The sequence below is a fragment of the Sardina pilchardus genome, chromosome 4, assembly GCF_963854185.1.
Source record: "Sardina pilchardus chromosome 4, fSarPil1.1, whole genome shotgun sequence".
NCBI lineage: Eukaryota > Metazoa > Chordata > Actinopteri > Clupeiformes > Clupeidae > Sardina > Sardina pilchardus.
Genome location: NC_084997.1, coordinates 25,294,647 through 25,320,030, shown reverse-complemented (window position 1 = coordinate 25,320,030; position 25,384 = coordinate 25,294,647). Strand labels below are relative to the sequence as shown.

Genomic DNA, 25,384 nt, shown 5'->3' with positions numbered 1-25,384 from the left:
ACTTCATTTGCTTTCTTACCATTCACTACAAACCCTCATGGATACACGTATAGCTCTGTGTGAGCATCCACGTTCACAACACAGAGCAGACATGTGTTTTTTCAGGATGGGATGGCATCAGAGGTTCACCATGTTGTGTTTGATGTTTGTCTGGATTTCAGGTGAGTCTGTTTGTTAGATTCTGACTTGTTAATTTCCTGTATTATAGACATGAACTTGTGCTGTGGGTTGTATGGGTTAAGAAGCAAACAGTAGCTACAATAATCTTGTTAAATGATAGATCAATGTGGCAGAGTCACGGCAGTCTCACTTCAAGATGGTGTGTGGGGTATGTGTATAAATGCATACAGTCTGTAAACTTTGCGAGTGTTTCCTTTCTTCTGTGTTTTATTTGACCAAACATGACAAAATAAAACAGAGAAAAGGAAAACCATCAGGAAGTCTGTGGACTTTTTAAGTACTTATTTACAATTAGTTTGTTCTGCACTGTGGATGCGTACAATGACTTCCTTCAACTGTGTGGTACAGTATGTGTGTTACCCAGATCTCGATAGGAAATGGTTGCTGTACAGCACAATGCACAAATGCCTTGTTAGTAACCACAAGGTGCAACATTGGTGACACTTTACAACAAGGGTACACAATTTAGCATTAGTCAAGCATTAACAAACACTTGACTCATCACTATTAAGTATGCTTTCAACTTAACTTAAGGCTAGACACTACTCTCGGTTATATATGCACATATTGCGTGCATTGTTAATAGGGTGAAAGTGCTTTAGTGTTGCTTTAGAACAGCTAAGGGTGGAGTGCCTAAAACCCCCCTTAGCTGTTCTTAATTCAGTGTAAATCACGGACTTGAGTGGCTTATTGCTTTTCTAAAACGGTTACCACGTCGATCTAGCAAGATTTCATGAAACAAAGGCACAGAAACGAAAAATGTAACGATGTATCAATAGATAATTATTCTTCCACCAAGAAATATATTACCTCCATATGAATGGTTGCCATGCAACAATGAGACGCAGCTACTCTAACTTTTGTGCAAGTTGTGGTAGCACATTTAAAACGAAATGTGGTCAAGGTGTGTGTTTATGCTGAAATTTACAACGGCATCAAACGCGATTCAATTAATCATAATCAAAGACCGGAACTATCCGTTTTAGAACTAATATTTAACTAATGCCAAATTGTGTACCCTTATTTTAAAATGTTAACACACTAATTTAGCAATGCACACAATATGTAACCGAGAATAATAATTGTTGAGAGTTTGGACAGGAGTTGCATTACAGTACATTCCATTGCATTACATTATACTGTATGTAATTGTGAGCATTGTGAGTGAAATTTAGACCAACACTTACAATGTTCACAGAGTTGTATTGAAATGGAATAGAGAGCCGAAGTCCCACCCTTATACTTCCGGTCTATGGGACCTATTTTACGATTTTTAATGCATGGGAGTCAATGGAGAGATAACAATTATTTTTTGGTCCCGTTCGAGTTGGACCGTGCATTTCACATATGATGTGTGGGAATTTAAAAGATAATTTTCCACATTAATAAAGTTCTGTTTTTCGTTAGACTTTAAAAGTTATGTAAGTTTTGTGCGAATCCGTTCAGTGGACTACATCTCTTGTCTCAAGCGATGCACGTCACCAACTAGCAAACGAGAGGCTGGCTAGTTAGCTAGCTACTATGCTAGTTAACGGTTACATCTTGCTGCCAGCTAAGTCACTTAACAGCAGTGTTTCTACAGTCTATGAATGAAATACAACTTATCTGGTGTGTTTAATCCTCTGACTCATGATATTTTCATCGGCAAGGGGGAAGCTCAAATAAGACCTGTTCCTGGCGCCCGTGGCTGTGAATTGGTCTAACGTCACTAACGCGACTGATGTGTTTGTAGTCGTTGGAAACACGATCTTTCACAATGTTGTAATTCACTAGTTACAACATACTTTTCAAATGTCTTTACATGAAAAATTGTCATTAAAATTGACAAACATCATATGGGTAATTCAAGGCACAAGACAATCGGGACCAGAAAATAATTTATATTTCTCCATTGACTGGCATTAAAAAAATATCCAAAGATAGGTCCCATGGAGGCAAACGGAAGGGGCGGGACTTCGGCTCTCTATAAGAGTCCAGTGTAAACAGTAGGGTAGACCGTGTACAGTTGAGACACGAGTATAGTTGAGACACCTTAAATACTGTATCTTGCGTGCGCAGTAAGCCCAAGTTGTGATTTTTGCTATGCACACGCGTATTAGTGTCCTCTTCGATCATGGAAAATTTGAATGGCACAAGTATCTCCAATCCAAAGTTATCGGCAAAAGATGTTTTCTCATAAGAAAATGTTGACGTCACCGTGTGCCTTCCACAATGAGTAGCTCATTACCCCTTATGAAACTGTTATACATAATTGGTATCATTACAAACGTTATCATGTGCCCTAAAAACTGACATATTTTATGACATTATGTCATGTAAGATCGTTGCAAAGTCAAGGGAAATGTGTGAGGTGCTCTGTGGGGAACAGTTGAGACACACATGGTATTGTTAGCGTCATTACTCCCAGAGGTGGGCACAAATACATCAAAAACTATTTTGTTACAAAATACAAATACTGGTGTAGAAAATGTAACAAAATAAAATACAAAATACGGATGTGAAAAATGTATTTAATTAAAATACAAGTAATTAGTAATTAGAAAATACAAAAATACCCCCACAATAATCATGGTATACCAACTTTTAAAATAAACTACAAGAAATACTAGTTTTTTATTGGCGGACAGAGGCCTAAATTCTTTACTTTGGTCTGAAGTAGCCTGGTCCTACCATACTCTCGTACATTCATATACCCCTTTTCCACTGGGCATTTTCGTAACGGTACGGTACGGTACCCTGATTGGGAGCATTTCCACTGCGGATTGGAGGGTGGACCCGTTACTATTTTTAGTACCTACTCGTACCTGTTTCAGAGGTGGGTCTAGTCGGGACTAGTCGATACTAAAATGTCACGTGAACAGTGCTGTCCACTGATAGGTCAGATAAATGATGTCATTCGCGCAACGAAGCTCGGGGATCTTGACCAGTGCCACCAGTTTTATCTATGCACTGCTTGACTTGCTAGCTCGATGAGTTGCGATAAACGATAATAGTAACACAGGACACTCTCCACTCGTTCCGCTAGGACCATGCATTTAAGGCGAGACACGGCAGGTGAAAATACTGTTTTTGTGACCTCCGGTCAATTTCGAGATTTTGAGCTAGTTTGCTACTTTAGCATGTATTCTACCACCCTACTACAACAACAAAGTCCGATTTGCACATTTAAGTGTTTATTTCACGAACTTTTGTCTACTCGCGCCTGTATATTTGTCCTAATTTTACCAAAAGTTCCCATTCTAAAGTGTCATGTACTTCCGTGATCGTGATCCAAATCATATCGTGTTTGATACCATTTGAAAGCCCTGCTTCTCCTAAAAGACGCTATGCTATCCAAATATGGGCATTTCCTTTGTATTAGCAACCAATCGCGAAAGTTCAAAGACGAGTCTAAGCTGAGAACGCATTTCATTGGCTGTGTTTCAAGGCTGTTTTCTCAAACCGAGTTTTCCCCCACACGCCATGCAAAGGATCTCCACTTCTGCAGCACCTACATACACCAAACTTTCCAGTCTTACTCCTAACTATATTAGGAAGATATTTACAGAGGGATTTGTTGATATAGCATTCTTGGCATGATTTACATGACTTTTTATGCCTAAAAATAGGGCGAAAATCCACTTTTTAAGCCAATTGGCAGTATTTTCTGATTTACTGGAAAACAAAAGAAGATATTCATAATCCCCTCTGTAAATGTTTTTTTATCTGATATATTAACACAACAAAAAAATAATTTTCAACCTGGCTTTTTCCAATGGTCAGATCCTTCGCATCAAAATATATGCAAATTAGCGCATATTTAATGAGATATAGCCTAATTAGCATATTTAAACATTAAATTAAAGAAAACTTGCAATACATTTTATTCTCCTATTTATGTGAGTATTCAACTGGTAAAGTTTCATGAAGATATCTTTAAGTTTAAAATGTTCCCCTATTCACCTGGGGTGTCTCGCCTTAATTAGCCTACCTTTCACTGCCTTGCAATCAGTATTAAAACAGCTAATGTACAGAGAGTCTGGACACTTTCCATTGCCAAGCATGAATTTCCTTGAATGCGGATACTCTGCCCATAGCCTCTCAGATCGTGAGGTGACATGCTCAAACTAGCAACCTCAACGTCATCGTTCTCAGCTACTCCCTCTGTTCGCTGATTGGACCTGCACATTTTCGTCTTGAGAAAACCTGTGAATATACCGCAGACCCAGACTACGTAGTGGAGTGAAATGAAAACTGAACGGAAGTACGTAGGAAGGCAGAATCAGGCTACCCATGAAGTAGATCTAGTAAAAAAATGTAATCAGCATCCTATATCAATATAAATGATGATTGAACTGACAACAAGCAGGCTTTGCAACAGTGGAATCAACTCTGACGAAGCAAACTACCCACCATCATTTTCCGTATTCAATGAAAGTAGTACAACAGATTGAACAGGTTAGCCTTTTAAAATTGAAATGCATTTCCCTTTTTGTGCTATAAATACATGCCTTTTGCCTTCATACATGACTGGCAACATGGGGGACAAATAAAGTAACATCCTGTAAGGTGTCTCAATATACAGAATTAATAAACTGGGAGGTGAAAACCTGGGGAGGTTTTTGCCTCAGTCTCCTCCATTATTTCTGCAGATCAGGACACCTTGGTTGATACCTTACATAAATCCTCATGTCATGGGGTTCATGTCCTAAAGATTCTGACCTTTGGCTCCCAGACTATGATAAGCATAGCATATTGTCATGGTTATACTAGGTAAGAGGCTATATTTAACTGTTTGATGAATTTTTGGCTAATTTGAGGGGGGAAATGATGAGATTATTGTTAAGTATTTAAGTATTTTAAATACTCTAAATACAACCCCTCAAAGTATTTTGTTACAAAGTACATTTGATTTTTTCCAATCCTGCAAAATACAAATTACAAAATACACTAAAGTAATTAAATACGTATTTAAAATACATATAATTGAAATACTGCCCATGTCTGATTACTCCAACATTCCATTTGTACGGTGGCCATATCTGTTCCTGCGTCACATGTTTTGTACATGTTTCGATCCCCTTTAACAAATGCTAATGTACATTAAATTAATGAAGTTAAATTAAAAACACTTTGCAATTTCTAGGGGTTTATTCATTACATTTTGCAAAGAACGGTTAGTTTACTATACTTCATTAAAAATGGGTGTCTCAACTGTACCACATAGGGTACAGTTGAGACGCTGTCGAGACAAAAATGCACCTTATGTTTATGAGCTAATTGTGGAAAACATAAACTACTTATGGGTATTATTGATTAATATTTAAGTCTACAAGCTCATAAAACGTCATGTGAAATGTCATGTGGAAATTCACTTCTTTTCACTATCTATTTTTGTGTGTAAAATCAAAACGCAAAAAGTGTCTCAACTGCACACAGTCCACCCTACAACAGATACTAAAATTAGATGGGTTTTTTTTAAGATGGGTTTGAGATTTTCTCTTATCTCTCATCTAATCTCACTATTTCACTCTCATCTAATCTCAAAACGTGCTGTATAGCAGCATCATTTATCTCTTCCGTCAAGGCCATCACCGTGTTCGAAGGGGCACTCGTTCTTTTCCCAGTGGATACAACCACTGGACAGGACTTCAGTGTAATTCAGTGGAGATTCAGTCAGACCAGCCGACTGCTAGCCATGCTAACCATCTCAGGAGGGAATAAGACATTCGACAGCAGATTCCAGATCACAGGGAATGGGTCCTTAGTACTTGAAGATGCCCAATCTCAGGATGCAGGAGATTACATCTGTGACATCATCCTTTTGAATGGAACTATTCAAAGGAATACAGTGAACCTGCAAGTTCAGCCGAACAATATCAGTTGAGTAGCCTTTGACCTCGCAAATTTGACTTTGCATGTTGTATTGCTATATTTGAGTGTATTTGTTGTGAATATGTTGTATTATTGTAATAGAGAAATTAACTCTGTGTTTAATTGTTACCCAAAGGCTTGGTGACTATATGAGAAGAACTTAGACATACTTTATTAGGAGCTACATTTTTATTTATTTTTAATACCATTTTCCTCTCAAAATGTTTTTTTTTTCTACATCAATTCTCTTTGCTGGCTTTGGACAAAAATGTCAAGTAAAAGCGAAATGAAAGTGAAAGAAAAAAATAATGAAAATCTGGTAACACTTTACAGTAATGATACATGAATCAATTAATTCTTACTTCATTCCTGATCACACATCAACCAAAACATTAGGTACGGTATTATGTTGTCTTAAGCATGATCATCATCACATGAATTTCAGGTAAATTGAGTTGAGCATGTCTGTTGCCGCTCAACTAAAGGTGTAAATTATGGCATGTTTTAGAGAACTGAACAAGTTGTGTTCAAATCAGAAATTCAGCAGTGATGACAACTTTTTTTTTGTTAATTTCAGTTGCAGAAAAATAAGTAATTGTGCATAATAACCATGCTTAATAATTCATAATTCAAGTGTTACCAAAAATCTTTTGAGAAAATGTTGCCCGTTAATTCATTCATGTCCTGTAGCTCAGGGCCCAGATGCTAAGGAGGGTAACTCCGTCTGGACAGTCGTCATCATCATAACATGCTCAGCAGCTGTGGTCTTCCTTGTGGGCATAACAGCAGGAATTATCTACAGATGCAGAAAGACTGGTGTGTCAAGTTTCATCCAATAACTTGCATTATTTTATTTGTTTTCATAACCGCAACTAGAATCTTACACTGTTTATAGTAATCCAGTGTGTTTTACCAGACCTTGTGGCTTAAAAGCACCTTTTGTTTCATCATTGCAGATGAAGCCATTTATGTTAACACAGTCTACAAAAAGGACAAGAGGTCAACGTTGCCATGACCACCGACGGCAAGACTCTTCCAGAGTTGCCACTGGGCTGAAAATTTGAGAGTAGTTATGTAGCCTAACTGCAGGAAGGCAGTTGCTAAATTACAACTTTTGGAAACAGTTTCTGAAACATTGGTGCTGTTGCCTCAGTCCGTTTCCGGGACTTAATCTGAGAGACTGGGAGCATGCATGAATTGGATGGATTTCGACTTGTGCTTGAGCTCTTAATCAACCTAATATTGCCATATTGATAATCTTGCACCAAAAGGAGCATTCTGGACATTTTTCGATCTTTTGGAAAAAAAAGTTGCCAACAGCTAGGCCTACAGCAGCCGCAGGCAGCTGTGCTACACTCTAGCTTGAATGCAAGGATCACAGAATATAAACCTACAGTATAAACTGCAGAGGCCTGCTCAGGTCTGTTCAGACACTCAGCCATTGGTCAAATCATTCGCTCAGTAAAGCTATCCAGTCAGTGGAACACTATTCCTGTTAGAGAAAGGTGTTATATTTAATGTTTGTCTCGTGCCATCTACTATGTATTTTGATGTACAGTGCTGTGAAAAAGTTTTTGCCCCCTTTCTGATTTCCTCTATTTTGCATATTTGTTACACTAACATGTTTCAGATAGTGAAACTAATTTTAATATTAGACTAAGATAACCTGAGTAAACACAAAATGCCGTTTTTAAATGACGATTTTTATCAGGATTTGTTTGTGCCACCTTAGTGGCCATTCTCTGTATTACTTTGTGTTTGTGTTTCCCGCCTTTGTGCCATGTTCTTATGCTGTGTTCGAGTGCAATGGGACGTGGGACTTATCCTACCTGAAGTGTATAGCTCCTACTTTAAAGCGTTCCAGGTAATTGAAGTGGAATGTACACAGAAAGCATGGACGCACTGGGTAACATTGGTTGACACATAGCGGTCTTCTAAGTAAAACATGTTCACCAACTGTTCTGGAGCCGTAAAAGTCGTAACACAAAAGATCCGTAAATTGCGTTGAGTGTTGCTGGTGAAATACTGTAGGTTCTCCATAGACTCTCTCATTATATTGTGCTTTTTATTAGGGACAACCTGAACCTGAACACGGGACACTACAGGTGAATAGGGGAACATTTTAAACTTAAAGATATCTTCATGAAACTTTACCAGTTGAATACTCACATAAATAGGAGAAAAAAATGTATTGCAAGTTTTCTTTAATCTAATGTTTAAATATGCTAATTAGGCTATATCTCATTAAATATGCGCTAATTTGCATATATTTTGATGCGAAGGATCTGACCATTGGAAAAAGCCAGGTTGAAAATTATTTTTTTGTTGTGTTAATATATCAAATAAATTATTTATGAATATCTTCTTTTGTTTTCCAGAAAATCAGAAAATACTGCCAATTGGCTTAAAAAATGGATTTTCGCCCTATTTTTAGGCATAAGAAGTCATATAAATCAGGTCAAGAATGCTATATCAACAAATCCCTCTGTAAATATCTTCCAAATATAGTTAGGAATAAGACAGGAAAGTTTGGTGTATGTAGGTGCTGCAGAAGTGGAGATGCTTTGCATGGCGTGTGGGGAAAAACTCGTTTTGAGAAAACAGCCTTGAAACACAGCCAATGAAATGCGTTCTCAGCTTAGACTCGTCTTTGAACTTTCGCGATTGGTTCCTAATACAAAGGAAATGCCCATATTTGGATCGCATAGCGTCTTGTAGGAGAAACAGGGCTTTCCAACGGTGTCAAACACGATATGATTTGGATCACGGTCACGGTAGTACATGACACTTTAGAATGGGAACTTTTGGTAAAATTAGGATAAATATATAGGCGCGAGTAGACAAAATGTCATGAAATAAACACTTAAATGTGCAAATCGGACTTTGTTGTTGTAGTAGGGTGGTAGAGTACATGCTAAGGTAGCAAACTAGCACAAAATCTCGAAATTGACTGATGCTAAAAAAACGATGTTTTCACCTGTAGTGTCTCGCCTTAATGACTTGGCATGACTGGTAAAGGTTGGTATTAGACAGAGCTTGTGTAAGGCAGAGAAGGCAGAGAGGTGTGAATCTGTAAACTTAGACAGATGTGTTAGAGGACATAGTCTACTGCCAGTATCCAAATGAAAAACAAAGGTTTTGCTCTGCTATTGATCCTTCAAATAGACTCTCAGAAGCACGCAAAGATTGAACTGTTTTTGTTTGTTTAGTCTTTGTATGTTCATCTAGCTACTTTTTCTGTTCTACGTTTTCGAGAATTACGGGTTTTCTAGGCTACTTATTCTATCATGTAATAAAACCCTCAACAGGACATTGTCCTCTACTGCTACGACTACAGCTCATCAGTTTACAAGGATGGTGACTTCTACGGTATTCTAATTTGTAAACAACAGCCTCACATGCCACCACACGCTGTCGCTGTGGTTACTTCCTATATGACCCCTCAGCCTCCACTGCGTCAAGCACACGGCCCACACTTAAAGTAGATTTCAGAGTGTGTAAGCCTTTGGGATTTCACTCAGACCTGCACCCTTAATCAATAAATTCATGGTTGAGATGATAACGTTCATGTCACTTGTCTCTTCTACTAACTCGATTCCTGTTTTCCTTTTTTAAGAGTGTATCAATCAACTAACAAATCAGTCAAACTCACAATCAAACACAAAATATCTCTAAAAAGCTCAATGCCCCCTTTGTCATAGTGCACAGTGTATGAAACTCCAAAAAACAGTCTCACTGGTACTCATATGTATATAGTGTTTATGACACGTTAATGACAGTGCTATGTCACTCTTTTGTAGATACCTTCAAGTGAAGTGTAACCAAACATGGTTCTTAGCTTCTGCATACTATTTTCGGACTCAGTTGTACTTTCACACCTTCTTTCACACCTCTGTAGCCCCTCAATAGCTGCTACGTTTGACAGGAAACTTGATTTACATAGCTGATTTTGTTGAGACACTGACATCGGCTTCTGCTTTCTCAGAGAATTCATCATGGAAATTACATTATTTGCATTTAAAATAGCATGTTTGCTATCTATCACCTCATAGTGTTTGTAGTTTATTTAGTTAAAATATGCTTTAACTTTAGGTTAGGTATTTTTGTCGGCTGTAGAGCTCCCTGTAGAACCATATTAATTACTGTGGTAAATAGCAAACTTCTCATGACTTGAACTTAAATGTGCTATAGAAATAAAATTTGACTTGACTTGACTTGACTTGTCCCCCCTGTACACATTGAAGCTTATTTTGTTGTGGAGGTGAAGGATGAACAACAGACAAACGGATGAACAATAGCTCTAAAGACATGACAAGGTAATGTTTCACAAATCTTGCTAGATTTGTTGGGTCGCTGGTCTTGAAGTTGCATGACTATTTTCTCAGAAGTGAGTTGCTACTTCTCTGCTGCATACTGTAACTATGATAAGGTAAACAATGAACGCCTTTTACAAGTTTGTGATCAGGCCAAAGATAATGGATGCATTTTCACAGTAGGCATAGCTCCCAAATCAAATTACCATATTCTTAGCCACTGCACTCGTGTTGTACAGACCATTTTATTTTGATCTTACAAAGATTGCGCTCAACTGGAAAAAAAGTCCCATTGATTGATTGATTGTGATCCAGATTTTATCTCTTGAGCTTTACAGTGGGAGGTGTTTTGCGTGTCTGCTGCAAACTGCAAATGTCAGACGTTGACACCTTCTTTCTGTGGCCCCCCAGTGTTGTGGTTTGACCATCACAGCAGCACAGTCTTCCCGGGTTACAGCGTGAGAGAAAATCAACTCTCTATGATTTATTACCATTCAGTACAACCCCTAATGGATTTGTTGTATAGCTCTGTCTGACCATCCACGTTCACAAAACAGAGCAGACATGTGGTTTTTCAGGATGTGGTGGCATCAGATGTTGTGTTTGCTGTTTGTCTGGATTTCAGGTGAGTCTGTCTGTTAGATTCTGACTTTTCAACTTCCTGTTTTGTGAACATGAACTTGTGTTGTGGGTTGTGTTTTGGGGCGAAGAAGCAAACAATAATCTTGTTAAATGAGAGATCAATGTGTCAGAGTCATGGCCGTCTTGCTTTAAGATGGCGAGCGTGGTATGTGTATACATACTTAAAACGCAAACGTCTACAAACTTGAGTGCTTCCTTTGTTCTGTGTTTTATTTCACCAAGACAAAATGAAATACAAAAAGAGGAAAATTTCAAGACGTGTGTGGACTTTTTAAGTAGCTTATATGTATTGACAGTTTTTCCTGCCAATGACCAGTGTCCAATGACCTCCTTCAACTGTGTGGTATTGTATGTGTGTGGCACCCAAATCTCAAAAGGAAATGGTTCCTGCTTACTAAAGCACATTGAATGACCTCTGTGTATGAAATGCACTAGATAAACGGACTTGTCAGTGGCATAACATCAGGAGACAAATACAACGGCAGTGCTAACAATGCAACTCATACTAAAATTAGTTTTATAATGCAATAATAGATTTCCTTGAAAGTATATCTAATCTGAAAAAATGTGAGTGGGTGTTGCGTAAAGAATTGTTATGTGTTGCTTCTTGAATTTTCCCTATTGGCTGATAACGATTTATTTTTAAAAATGTATCAAAAGTTCCCCCTCCTCCTCGATGGGAAGCAGTAAGCTACGTTAACCTACCTGCAAGAGTCAAGATGTGAGATCAAGAGATTATGTTCTTGGTAGGCTGAACTAGTGGAAAAAAAATGCCTGTAAACAAATCTGGTAGCCAGAAAGGAAAAGAACATAAATGGAGGACAGAAAATGCAAAAAAGGAAGCAGAAAACGCAAACAATTCATTTTGGTAGCAGACTACAGTACATCAAGGATACTGAGGCATAACATTTTTCGGGAGGGACAATAAAGACGTTAATACAGTAGCCTGTAATTGTATGGTTGATCTAAATTATTTTAGTTAATTGACCTGAATTGGTTGTAGTTTCTTATGGCCTGTGCTCACCTTACACGCAGCAGTGCTATAGGTGTTGGTGGTTGACACATACGCGCGCGTGTGTGTGTGTGTGTGTGTGTGTGTGTGTGTGTGTTGTGTTGTGTTGGGGGTGGGGGGTGATGATGATGATGAGGTTTTTTTTTTTAAATGCAAGAATAGATGTTCTTGGACACAATCTCAACTCATCTAATCTCAAAATGTGCTGTACATAGCAGCATCATTTATCTCCTCCATCAAGGCCATCACAGTGTTCGAAGGGACACGTGTTCTTTTCCCAGTGAATACAACCACTGAACTGAACATCAGCGAAATTCAGTGGCGTTTCAGTCCTCATCACAACAACACCCGATTGCTGGCCATGCAGACCAACTCAGGAGGGAATAAGACATTCAACAGCAGATTCCAGATCACAGGGGACGGGTCCCTGGTATTAGAAAATGCTCAATCTCAGGATGCGGGAGATTACATCTGTGACATCGTCCTTTTGAATGGAATGGTTCAAAAGAATACAGTGAACCTGCAAGTTCAGCCACACAATATCAGTTGAGTTGCCTTTGACTTCATCAATTTGACTCTGCATGCTGTATTCTCTTATATACGGGTGTATTGTGTCTATTGTAATAGAGAAATTTAGTTAATCATGTCTGTAGCCCATCAACTAAGGTTGTAAATTATATGAAATGTGTTTAGAGAACTGCACAAATCTGAAAAATAAATAATCATGCTTAATAATCATGCTTAATAAATGATATTTCATAATGATCCATCCATCCATCCACCCATCCATCCATCCATCAAATGTTTTACTTGTTGTGTTGTTCATGTATGAAGTCACAAATGACAGACTATGAACTCATGTCAACTCCTGATGAGATATGAAGGAATGACGCAATACATAAATCACAAACTAACTTAATGCCTGAAGTCATGATAATTCATGAACCCTCACTGTAAAGTGTTGGGAAAATGTTGTCAGTAAATTCATTCCTGTCGTGTAGCTCAGGGCCCAGATGCTAAGGAGGAGGGGAACTCCGTCTGGACAGTCGTCATCATCATAACGTGCTCAGTAGCAGCTGTGGTCCTCCTTCTGGGCATCTCAGCAGGAATTATCTACAGATGCAGAAAGACTAGTGTGTCAAGTTTAATCTGTTTCATCTAATATTGCTTTTTTTGTTAATCTTTACTATAACTACAATTATACACTGGTCCAGTTTGTTTAATCAGATCTTGTGTCTTTTATTTTACACCTTTTATTTTGTCAATAATAGATGCAGATGAAGCAATTTACACTAACACAGCCTCTATTATGAAGAACAAAAGAAGTCAGCTACGCCACGACCCCATCTAGAGAGCCTTCCAGGGTTGCCGCTGGACTGAAGATTTGAGAGTAGGTCTGTCACTGCAGGAAGGCTGCTTCTACAATACTGGTGCTGTTGCTTCAGTCCATTCCTAATCCTAATTCTGATCAGGGATGCAGCTGGAGATGTTCCTGGCTCTAACCAGGAAAGGTTGGACCCTGACAATGTCATCAGCCCTATCATATTGTCATATCTATAATCTTACCCCACTAAAGGAGAATTCTGGCTTCTTTCACATAGATCTCTGCTTCTCAAGGTCGTTGAGTGGTACAAAAATAAAAATGAGAAAGAAAATGAGTAGAGCTACTTGAGTAGCCAGGCAGCTATACTCTAGCTTGAATCAGTGAATCAATCACACAATGAGCACAAAACAAACTACAGGGCACTGCTCAGATAGTGCAATTATTCTCTCAGTAAAACTATTCAGTCAGTGGAACGGTAGTCCTGTTAGACAAAGTTTTAGTTTATCAGTTGAACACGTATCATCATTTTAGTAATGTGTAAATGAGTTATATTTAATATGTGTTGTGACGTGTGTCCATCTGCTGTGCATTTTGCATTTTCAGGGGGCTTTTTTGTACACTTTTTCCTAATTTAAAAAAATGTACTGTAATAGGCCAACTGTATAGAATCTGTGGATCAAGCCAAGTTTAATGCATGAACTGCACCTGAGCCAGCACACCTTTGAAAGTTTCTGCCCAGGGACTATGTAAATTAACCTTAAGGCTATGATCTGGCTTGGTTATAGGCTATACTGTGCACTGTACTTATACAGTAAATAAATATGTCATCTGTAAATTAAGGTGATTTAAAGAGTCCAATACTCTTTTTTTTTGTCCAATTACTAGCCTGTCTTTGCATGACAGCATCTCAGCTCATTGTTGTTTCTCTGAGGCCATTCTCTTCCTTTTATCACCAAGTTTGGCAGACCAATCAGTGACCAGAAGGGATGACGTTGGTTTCATTTCATGAAGTGAACGGTCTGGTGACACCAATTGCTCCTTACACTCCTGTAGCTGAAGGAAGTAGTCCATTCAACCAAGAAGTTGGTAGCCTACACAGTCCTGGCTCTGTAAATGGGAAAGCAAGTATTATAATAGTGGCCCGACCCACCTGAGCTGTTACCTACCTACACATTTATGCCAGCATGGAAGGAGTATCAAATTGTGACATAATTGACTGTTGATTTCAAATGTCAGTAACCTTTCATCAGTATTAAGTGTAAACAAATTGTTATATTGATAGCCTATTGATATTGACATAAAAAATCTACACACTGCCTGCTGCTTCTGTAAAACTTGTCTAGACCCTTAGTCATATTATGTCTAGGGTTTGTGTCCAATGTTATACTGTAGGCTACCCTGTGCATCTCATGCGTCATTATGCCACTGGAATCATAGTGTCCAGTAGGAGGCGCTATTGACATATGTGTCAGTTGTTCCCCCTGGCGCTCAATCCATCTGTTGTAGTATGGGACGGCCCGATTCACTTCTCTGCCTGAAGCGAGCAACAGCCCGCATTCCGCCTTTGCTGTTTGGAGAGAGTAGGTGCACAAGCGGGAGGTAAGTCGAATGGTGTTTTACAAGGTATCCAACTGTCTACGCGTAGTCTCCTGTGAATACAGCTAAATTGAATTGACTAAAGTGAAACTAAAGTTTCAACTGCTTGTAGAACAGTTGCTATAGAAGGTGGAGCACATTTCTAATCAAAATCACTTCGCCTATTTTGGATGCAAAACTTTTGCGGTCACTAACATCTGTGTAGGCTATGTCCGTTCTGTGCTACCGTGCATTTACATGTTTCTCTTTGTCTAGATTATTTAATAGTTTGTGGTAGATAGATAATTTAAGCCCTACACAAAAATAATACTTAATACAATGGATTAACGTTGACATATCACAAAATGTATTGTGAGCTTGCCGTGGCCCTTCAACCCATTCCCTCAGGCGTTTTCTGTAATCTCAAAATTAGTGTTAAACTGATTACCTCCTGCGTATCTTTCAATTTGCTACGATAAATGGCAGACCACGCGCGACAGTATCGTTTCAGGGCTGAGTTTACACCCTATAATATGAATGAAACATAAATAGTTGAGAGGCGGACGTTTTTTTTTTTTTTAAAGTAATAATAATTGATAACACTGCTTTTTGTTAGTGGGTGGGAAGGCCCTATTTTATTTGAGTTCATAAGGAAGGCCTCTATTTGTGAAAGTAATTTCGATGCAAAGTCGTAGTCTTAACCAAAAAAAAAAAAAAAAAAAAAATCCTGTCAGAATATCCTCTCAAAACCTGTCAAAACGTACGTAAAACAGGGACTTCAGCCAGGCCTAGTGACTTGTCACTGATTTATGATATATGAATGTTGGAATTAGCCAGCAGTTAAAGATGATATAATATCCACATAACTGGCATACATCACATATCAGTTAAAGATGTACCACATGATGATGATGTTGACATTCCTCCTGGCTGCATCCAATACTGTGTGAAAGACATCTCAATGTTCTAATAGCGTTCTGGTCTTCCGCAGGAAAGAGCACAGCTGTAACATGACGCTGGTCTGATATTTATCACTGTGTGTCTCTACAGGAGAGCCATCTTGGGTTGTGAGTTCTGAGTTTTATCTGGCTGTATAGAACGATGATGTCCCTTAGACACAGACACATTACATACCCTGACTAATGTTTGTAACGTTGTGTTACTGTAATGTGTTAATGTTAAGTCTTGGCTGTTGAATGGCTGCCGTGGTAAATCCCCCACCAATAGGGAACTTGAACACACCTTCCCTGTCCTGCTGTGTATATTTCAAATCATTGCAATGTAATAGTTTGTTTGTTGTTGTTGTAGGTGAAGATGCTGAAGGTGACCCTAGCAAGATGCTTGCAGCTGTTTGTCTTTGCAGTCCTGGTGTCCAGACTTGAAGGTGTGCTGAAGGCTTACATGTCAAATGTGAAATGTGTAATGGAAAGAATAATACATGATGTATATGATATGATATATGATATGTAAATGAATAGCTATGGTGTGTCAATCAGCTACGATAAAGCAGATTGAGCTGCTGAACCTTATGGACCACAGGGTAACTGTCATTGAAGGGTGTTGGTGTCTGTAGGGAGGAGCTATACATCTGTCAGCAGCTATATGAGGACAGAGGTTTTGTGCACACATTTAGTCATAACTCCCATGGATGTACAGTAGATTATGGCATGCAGAAACCATTAAGTTGTGAATTTGTCAAACTGATCAAATACAATACAGAGTGCATATGACAACCTTTTGAGAATGTTAGATGATTGTTGGCTTATTGCGGTTCTGTTTGACTGAGTTGTGATTCTGTTTAATTGAGTAGTGATTCTGTTTAAGGTGCTGTGTCCACCAAACGCGTTTTTAACAGCCAGAGCGCCCTCAACCTTCTTCTCTCGGCGCTTCGATAAGTGTTTATTGTTGCTAAGTTACCAAAACCAGAGACGGTTTATAACGAGAAGTGCCTTTGACGAGCCTGGCGCTGTTCTAAAAGTTGAACAGATTTCAACTTTGAGCGCTCTGAGCGCTGCGACAAAAAACGGTCGGCGCCGAGAGTTTTTTTCCGCCGAGGGCGCTCAGCGCTGTGAACGCTGAGCTACATAGACTTTACATTGAAAATTGTCGCCGTCGGCGCAAAAAACGCGTTTGGTGGACACAGCACCTAATTGAGCTGTGATTCTGTTTGTTGTTGTATTTGCCGGACTGAACTGTGCTTGACTGAGCTGTGTTGTGTTGCTGTGATGGTTCAGGCAGCAGGGTGTCGGCGACGGCAAAGGTGGAGGCAGTGGTGGGGAAGCCGTTCACCTTGACCTGCATGCTGGTGAAGAAGGGCCCTGGGGAGTCGCTGTCGCAGGTGCGCTGGGTGGACCCCCAGAACGAGACGCTGATCAGCTACAGGCCCGGCAACGCGGACAGCGTGAGCGGAAAGCAACACGTGGAGATGGTCCCCTCGCCCGGCGACTCCAGCCACGTCAGCATCAAGCGCGTCAGCTACCGTGACGAGGGCTGCTACACCCCTCACAGTCACAGGTGAGCTGCCTTGCTCTTTACTCTCAGGGAGAAATGTGTGTGTGTGTGTGTGTGAAGGGGTGGGGTCAAGTTGTGTTGAGCGTTGCTGGTGAAACAGGCTCTCCACAGACACTCACTTAACTGTACTTTTCATTAGGGACGACGTGAACAACTTTTTTCAAAAAGTGGTCAATGACTTGGCATGGCTGGTAACGGTTGGTATTAGACAGAGCTTGTGTGAGGCAAAGAAGGCAGAGAGGTGTGGATCTGCTAACTTAGAGAGATGTGTGAAAGTGTACAGCCAGTTACTAAATGAAAAACAAAGGTTTTGCTCTACTCTTGATCCTTCAAAAAGACTCTCAGAATTATGCAAAGTTTGTACTGAGTTGCTTGGCCAGTGCACTAATTTAATCAGAACAGTTGTAGTGTTTTAGTTTATTTGGTATTTGTAGTGTATCTAGGTACTTTTTCCATTCTACCGGTAACTATGTTTCGGAGAATTGCATATTTTTTCTTATCCTACAATGTAATCAATATGATCCAAAAAATAAAACATAACATTGTTGAATCTTATGACATCTTAAAAAAAGAAAAAAATATATATACTTTTAGATGGCCATGGGGACAGTTTAGTTTGACCCTACTGATGAAGATCATGAATCAGGTCAGTTTTGCTCCACTGATGATTTAGTTATTGCCATGGTAATCTCAACTGAGTTTGAGGGGACCTCAAGGTTCAGACCGTGATTTGGTGTCCCCAGTCACATCCACAGAGAGGGAGTCTGGGAGAAACTGGAGTGCTTAACCCGGCCAGGCTAATTGATGTCCCCTCTGTGGGGCTTCTTTCGGTCAGGAGCTGTTGTCTCCTAAACGAGAACCATCTGGAACCACAGGCACCAGGCCAGAAGCTCCCAAAGTCACTCCATTTTTCACCACTTTGTTTCTCATGTCTTATTCTCCGGGTCCCACTTACCACATCCCCATAACTCGCTCCCATAACTCATGACTGTCAACTGGACCGCGCTCTGTGAATGGGAGACTTGATGTTGAGGTTCTCCAGTCATCCAGGCCATGGGTTTCATTCCCAGGCTGCTCGTATAATGGTGAATAGTGTGGCTTATTGTGACACTGCGAGAGTTACTGCTGTATGGAAACCATCCGAAATATTCAATTTATATACAGTATAACCTGTTGAAATATCCACCTGTTTGTCTCCTCATATGTCTTATATGTCTCTCTCCGTGCGTTCATGCGTCCGTGTTTCCTACCTGTGTGGTGTCAGTCCGTCCCCATGGCTTCCTGCTAAAATATCTCTGTCAGGAGGACGCCCTTAGTTCATTTTTAAACTGTTTGTTTTCGGTGCAGCTGCTCCCAATTTGAGCATTTTCCTACAATCTAATATCTCTGGTGTCACATGTTGGAAAGTTCACCCTCGCGTTTGTTGCAACTTCCACCTTTCTTTCCATCTCTCTTCCTAGCTCACTTGTGTTGCCGTTCATTTCAAAATCACTATGTCACGCCACTTTATTATGGATTCAGGTAATATCAATAAAAGTGTTTTGATTGAGTAATGACAAATTAGAATAACCCAATTACAGTTCCACTGAAATTACTTGAAAAACTAAATGTAGAAAAAGAAAATGATGCATTAAAATGGTGTATATACTGTAATGTTTCGTAAAAGAGCTCTTTGTATATTTTTGCGTGTTCTTTTTGGTATGTAGATGATTTTATCTAATGTCCACAATATTATTTTTGCACAGATTTGCAGGGTCTCTGGCATGATCCATGCAATTGTTAGAGCAAATATGAAAAAAAAATGTGTAGTGGAAGTGTTTTTCCCCCGTCATAAACCTTTACTTTCCTGATTTTTCAGCTTTGTTTTTTTTCCTCCTTTTTTCATCTCTTATGTTTTATCGCTCCCCTTCCCGGCGCTCTCGTGTTCTCTTTGTCCCTCTTGGGCCTCCGTCAGCACATTTTCCGTCTGTGTTGACGTCTCCGTCTCCTCCTCCCCTCCTCCCCTCCTCCCTCTCTCCTCAGGGGTCGTGACCCACGGAGGCAACAAGACGGCGGTGAGCGGCAAGCTGGCCACCCTGGCCTGCCACTTCGGCCTGCCGGAGAAGGTGCAGCAGGTGCTGTGGCGCCGGAGGTTGGCGCCGTCGGAGTGGCGCGACGTGGCGTCCTTCGCCCGCGACGCCGAGCCCGAGACCAAGGAGGAGTACCAGGACCGGGCCACGGTGGCGGACTCGCTGTCGGACTCGGAGCTGGCGCTGAGGCCCGTGAGGGTGGAGGACGAGGGCTGCTACGCCTGCGAGTTCCACACGTACCCGGACGGAACCAAGAGCACCACCGTCTGCCTGACCGTCTACGGTATGTGTGTTATCACACACACACACGCACGCACGCAGGCACGCATGCACGCAGGCAGGCACGCACGCACGCACGCACGCACGCACGCACACACACACACACACACACACACACACACACACACACACACACACACACACACACACACACGACTTAAAACCTTCTAGTCTGATGTACTTCTAGCAATTCTTGTATGAGCCAGAGAGTCACCATATCTCACTCCTTTCTTACGGTCGTCTGGATCCAGCTTAGTTGGCACATGCTGGAATTTGGCTTCAAGGGCAAAGATGTGCGATAACCTCTCGGTTCTTGTTTCTCTCACGATTGACGCGGTGGTTTTTGGATGATTTTCCCCCAGGCCTATGTGGTTGGATGGTGGATATTTTTTCTCATGAAAAATGCAATGGGTCTTCTCTCTGTCTCTGTGTCTCTTTGATCTTCTACCATCCAATCTCAACACTGTCCCCTTTGTTAGCAGATTAATTGAATATCCAAATGAATCACATTTACAAGATCAACTCAACTCTGAATGCCCCTCTTTTCTCAACACACTGTGGTTTATTAATCTCCCTTCGTAATAATACACCAGTGCCACTCAAAACAACAGCTGAAGCGGGGTGCAACAACAGAGCAACTATTTATGAAATATCAAGTTCATGAAGGAGTTTATTGTCGTGAGAAAATGCAATGTGATCATATTTAGTTTATGTGTGGCATTTGGATGGATGTACATGAGAGGGAGAGGGAGAGAGAGAGAGAGAGAGAGAGAGATGGATTGAGGATGGCGTGGATGAGAGGCAGAGGCATGAAATGTGTGTGTGTGTGTGTGTGTGTGTGTGTGTGTGTGTACAGTATGTGTGTGTGTCTGCGTGTGTGTTTGCTCATGAGTCGAGACATTGCTCCGCTGGTCAGTGCAGGGCTTGCTGTGTGACCGCTGTGAATGTGGGCCAGCTGTTGCATGGGGAATTGTTGTCTCTCACAATAGCTGGTGTTCAGTGGGGGAGGGGGGAGGGAGTGTGTGTGTGTGGGGGGGCACGTTAGCAGGGAGTCACTGGCCGGGCTGAGGGGCTCCGTACGCTGAGGGAACTCATCTGGGTCTTAGCGGAAGTCTGTTTGTGTTACTGTACGTCTTCATTCCTCATGTAGGCCTCTGTATATGAGGAATGAATATATAAGAGTCAGACAGAGTATGGTGAGGAGGTGAGGACAGTCATGCACATGGTTTGGTATGTCACTTTTTTAAAACAACAGTCGTACATGTCTCTATCTCTGTCCGTTTTTATTCACAGGTTTGTATTCACACACACACACACACACACACACACACACTCACACACCATGGTAAGACAGAGAGAGACATTTACACCAAGCGAGCACACACACACACACACACACACACACACACACACACCGCCAGTGTGATGTGATGTGATGTGATGTGAGCTTGAGCGACTGTGCTGTAGTTCTTATGGAGATGTCCTGCTGCTCACACCAGGCCCTGTCCCTTTAAAGGTCCTCTTTGTTTGGCCTGGACATGTGCTCACAAATCTGTCAAACGACTCAGGAGTGTTAAAGGGACGCAGAGAGAGAGAGATGCTGGAGAGAAAGACAGAAAGAGAGAGAGAGAGAGAGAGAGAGAGAGAGAGAGAGAGAGAGATAGAGATAGAGAGAGAGAGAGGAAGATAGAGAGGAAGAGAGAGAGAGGGAGGTAGGGAGGAGTAAAGGGACTGTCAGAAAATGACAGTGGGCCAAAAGAAAGAGAGAGCATGTGCAAATGTGAGAGATGGAGAGAGCGAGAGAAGAGAGAGCGAGATGGAGAGAGAGAGGCAGAGAGAGAGAGAGAGGGAGAGAGAGATAGAGAGAGGGTAGGGGAGAGCTGCTGAAAGAGCTGGATTGTGAGGGAGTGCAGGGTAGAGAGTATGATTTATTCAGGCCGGAGCTCAAAGCCATGACTGGGTCACTGTTTGTGCCAGCACACACTGCCTGCTTTCTCTCGCTCACATCCCTCTCTCTCACCCTGGCATCCCTCTCTCTCTCTCTCTCCCTCACATCCCTCTTTCTCTCACCCTGGCATCTCTCTCTTTCTCTGTCATCCATCTCTCTCTCTCTTCCTCACATACATCTCTTTTTCTCTCTCACTCTGGCATCTCTTTCTTTGTAGGTCTTTCTCTCTTTCCCTCACATCCATCTCTTTCTTTCCCTCATCCTGGTATTTCTCTCTCCCTCCCTCCCTCTCTCTCTCTCTCCCTCCCTCCCTCTCTCTCTCTCTCTCTCTCTCTCTCTCTCTCTCTCCTTCACCATCTTAATCACATTGCCGTGTTCATTGATCACTGTCGCCACCTCTCTGCGTTGCGAGCTCATCTTTCTCCATCTGCTCTTCTCAGATCCAGCTTGTCCTGCTCTCAAACTCAGGACAGAACATTAGGCTCTCAGTCACGCACTCCACACCACCCCCCCCCCCCCCCCCCCCCCCCCCCCCCCCACCCCCCCCCCCCCCCCCCCCCCCCCCACACACACACACACGGTGTGGACGAACACACTCTCGTCTTTTTCTCGTGCTTCCATTGCTCTGTTGCTGTCTCTCTCTCTCTCTCTGTTCTGCTGCAGTGGCACGGAGTGACAGGAGGGCTTTTGTTAGCCACGCAAGGGCACTTTTTAAATCACATTATCCTCCTTTTTACTTTACGGTTTCCTTGCCTACCTTCCAGTTCCTCTCGTTCCACAATTAGACACCCTCTTTACCTACTCTGGGACACATTCACTTTCACTTTCAGTAAATGGAAATGTCAATCAGGCCTCTTGGACATCGCTCTGTTTTATTGAACATTTTGCAAATAATTTCCCCATTGGGATTTAAGTGCAAGTCTTGCTCTTATTAAACAATATTAATTATTAATAATTAATTTGAAATTATTAATATTAAAAAAAAAAATTGAACTTTTGCCACAAAAAAATCAACACTTCATAAGTACCGTATTTATCCTAGTTAAAGGGGAAAATCGATTTTATGATTTTGCATTTTTTACATCGTCCTTTACACATAATTACGAATTAAAATTGATTAATTGTACACCCCTACCTCACATTATACAGTTATGTCAAGGTTTCAATCACTCAGGCTTCTTGGCTAAGTATACAAGGAAGTCGTAAGGGAGACTTACTGTAACACACATCATTCGGTCCATTTTCATGACTTTGAGACACCACTCATTCCAGGTGTGCATTTCAAATGCTTACTTACCGGTAGTGTGTCAGTATTGTTGAATTGTGTGTACAGTATGTGTGTATATGAGAGAACATGTGTTACTGTATGAGGATCAATGTACAGTATGTTTGTGTGTGTGTGTTTTTGCATGTGACGTGTGATTTGCATGGTTCGTGCGTCAGCGAAAGCGTTTATTGTCCATTGTCTCAGTGTGAGCATATTCAGCTCTCTGTCAGTCCAAAGACTGTTTTCTTTTTCTCTCTCTCTTTCTGTGTGTGTGTGTGTGTGTGTGTGTGTGTGTGTATGTGTGAGTGTGCGCGCATGTTTGTGTGCGCATGTACAGTATGTGTGTGTGCGTGTGTGTGTGTGTGTGTGTGTGTGTGTTTATGTGTGTGTGTGTCTGTAAGTAACCCTCGCTAACAGTTAAAACTCAAGAAGAAGAGACCAATTGGAAAGTGTAGTGCAGGCACATTGCTGTTATCAGTCTAGCTCTCTAGCGCCAGTGGCCTGTGCTGTGTGTTCTCCAGGAAATGTTGGCAATGCAGAGAAACATACCGCTACTCTATCCTCACTCAACTCTTCTCTCCAGATTCATAAGGAGAACACATAATATGAACCAGACTACACAAATATGTTTGATCTGTGTCTGTCTGAGTGTGTGTGTGTGTGTGTGTGTGTGTGTGTGTGTGTGTGTGTGTGTGTGTGTGTGTGTGTGTGTGTGTGTGTGTGAATGTGGTGAATGTGTATGATGTGTATGAGAGGCAGAGGCATGAAGTGTGTGTGTGTGTGTGTGTGTGTGAGTGAGAGAGAGAGAGAGAGAGAGAGAGAGAGAGAGAAAGCATGTGAGTTAGAGAGAGAGAGTCCTTGGTATGGATATGCACTGGGATTCTGGATTTGTACCTCACGCTGCTATCAACACCACACCCTTTGGAAGACGCCTCTGACAGCGCTCTGTTTTGCGTTAAGGCTAATGTGCAGAAATTGCTGTGTCCTATGAATCATTTTTATATGCAAAAGTGAGGGTCTCACCACCTCATATTATACTGTACTGTCAAGGTTTCAGTCACTCAATAAAATAAAAATGAAGATTGAATATAAATGATATAGCTTTTATGCAATGATTATTGTTTATTTTTATTACACAGATATAATGTTTTACTATAAATGATTTATGACACAATTTCTGCAACAATTTTACAAACATCGTATTATGTGGAGTCAGCATAGCTACAGTATGCTTGTGTGTATTTCAGCTCATTTACAATGAGAAGCCTTGATGCACTAGCCTAGATAGCTCTGACTTCGCAGAGAGTCTGGCCTTGAACCATTGGCAAACATTTATTTCCTGGTTGGTGGATGCTTGTCTGAAGTTTGAAATCATTGGAGTTACTTTAAACCCATCACTAACGTTTGGTTAATGACATATGTTAACCAGGGGCGACACAACGATAACGATTGGCTTGCAACTTAAACGCTATTGCCCTCAGGAACGCCCTCTGTTCGCTGGTTGGTTTGGCTTCCAGGAAGCGGAAGTAAACGAGGGCGGATCAAGCTATTCCAGACGGAATACTGTAGGGAAAAAAAATTGAGCAGAAGTACGTACGTAGACAGGCGGAGCCAGGTTACCGATGCACACGACTGACCAAAGATCTAGCTGAACAACAATCTCTATTTTATGGCATTTCTAGCCTTCATCTGAAAGCACAATAACTTGGAGAGAGAGATGGATTAGGCATGAGAGGCAGTGAAAGATTGGGAGTGGTTTCAGGAGATGACCCCCGGTTGGACTCAAACCTCTGTCCTTGTGTCCACTGCGGTCTGCGGCATGTGGTGTTTCTGGGATGTTTAGGTCAAGTAGGTGCATGCACATCCCACCTCACTGGGGCCAAGTGCAGGACACATCAAATGTAACAGTGATAAAGAAAGTTGATGGCCGCACACTGGAGACAACAAACCGAAAAGGTTTATTTTCAAACAACATGCAACGTTTCGACCCACCAGGTTGAGGTCTTCTTCAGGCATGAAGAAGACCCTGGTGCCAACGGTCAGTCTCCCCCAATCTCCGTGTTTGTGATCGTTTTCTGTTTCTCGTCCCACAGTCCAGGAGATGACCCCGGGTTGGACTCAAAACTCGGCCCTTGTGTCCACTGCGGTCTGTATGTGGTGTTTCTAGGATGCCAACGCTCAGTCTCCCACAATGTCCGTGTTTGTGATCGTTTCCTGTTTCTCGTCCCACAGTCCTGCCCAAGCCCCAGGTGAGCTACAAGACCACGTCTCCGGGGGTGATCGAGGCCAACTGCACGGCCGTGTCGCGGCCCGCCTCGGAGATCGTCTGGAACGTGGAGGGCAACAACCGGACCATGGGGGCGCCGGTGACCACGGCCCAGCCGCAGGAGGACGGCACCACGCTGGTCATC

At 41.4% G+C, this 25,384-nt stretch overlaps 3 protein-coding genes across 3 annotated transcripts in view; all 3 read left to right on the top strand.

Annotated features, from left to right (window-relative positions):
* The first annotated feature begins 35 nt into the window (after positions 1 to 35).
* Positions 36 to 9,552, top strand: LOC134077852 (uncharacterized). The gene is made up of 4 exons (XM_062533486.1): positions 36 to 161; positions 5,721 to 6,041; positions 6,724 to 6,849; positions 6,990 to 9,552. The coding sequence occupies exons 1-4, from the start codon at positions 38 to 40 to the stop codon at positions 7,046 to 7,048; spliced, it is 630 nt and encodes a 209-aa protein (XP_062389470.1). The 5' UTR covers positions 36 to 37; the 3' UTR covers positions 7,049 to 9,552.
* A 1,246-nt stretch (positions 9,553 to 10,798) lies between these two features.
* LOC134077850 (uncharacterized) lies at positions 10,799 to 13,793 on the top strand. Its single transcript, XM_062533485.1, has 4 exons — positions 10,799 to 10,971; positions 12,216 to 12,545; positions 13,002 to 13,133; positions 13,272 to 13,793. Exons 1-4 carry the CDS (start codon positions 10,911 to 10,913, stop codon positions 13,349 to 13,351), a joined length of 603 nt encoding a protein of 200 aa, XP_062389469.1. The 5' UTR covers positions 10,799 to 10,910; the 3' UTR covers positions 13,352 to 13,793.
* Positions 13,794 to 14,776: 983 nt separating this feature from the next.
* zgc:113337 (uncharacterized protein LOC503741 homolog) overlaps positions 14,777 to 25,384 on the top strand; it is a 23,534-nt gene continuing 12,926 nt past the window's right edge. Inside the window, 6 exon segments of the mRNA XM_062534785.1 lie at positions 14,777 to 14,923; positions 15,891 to 15,966; positions 16,208 to 16,283; positions 17,134 to 17,460; positions 19,451 to 19,762; positions 25,206 to 25,384. The exon segment at positions 25,206 to 25,384 is cut by the window's right edge and continues 106 nt beyond it. Coding sequence (XP_062390769.1) covers positions 16,214 to 16,283; positions 17,134 to 17,460; positions 19,451 to 19,762; positions 25,206 to 25,384 — 888 coding nt within the window. The 5' untranslated portion in view covers positions 14,777 to 14,923; positions 15,891 to 15,966; positions 16,208 to 16,213.

Coding starts and splice junctions, on each gene's coding strand:
- LOC134077852 (XM_062533486.1), top strand. CDS start 38: ATGGATACACGTATAGCTCTGTGTGAGCATCCACGTTCACAACACAGA. Junction 6,042..6,723: donor AGTTCAGCCGAACAATATCA/GTTGAGTAGCCT, acceptor CATGTCCTGTAG/CTCAGGGCCCAGATGCTAAG. Junction 6,850..6,989: donor CTACAGATGCAGAAAGACTG/GTGTGTCAAGTT, acceptor TCATCATTGCAG/ATGAAGCCATTTATGTTAAC.
- LOC134077850 (XM_062533485.1), top strand. CDS start 10,911: ATGTGGTTTTTCAGGATGTGGTGGCATCAGATGTTGTGTTTGCTGTTT. Junction 10,972..12,215: donor GCTGTTTGTCTGGATTTCAG/GTGAGTCTGTCT, acceptor TGCTGTACATAG/CAGCATCATTTATCTCCTCC. Junction 13,134..13,271: donor CTACAGATGCAGAAAGACTA/GTGTGTCAAGTT, acceptor TGTCAATAATAG/ATGCAGATGAAGCAATTTAC.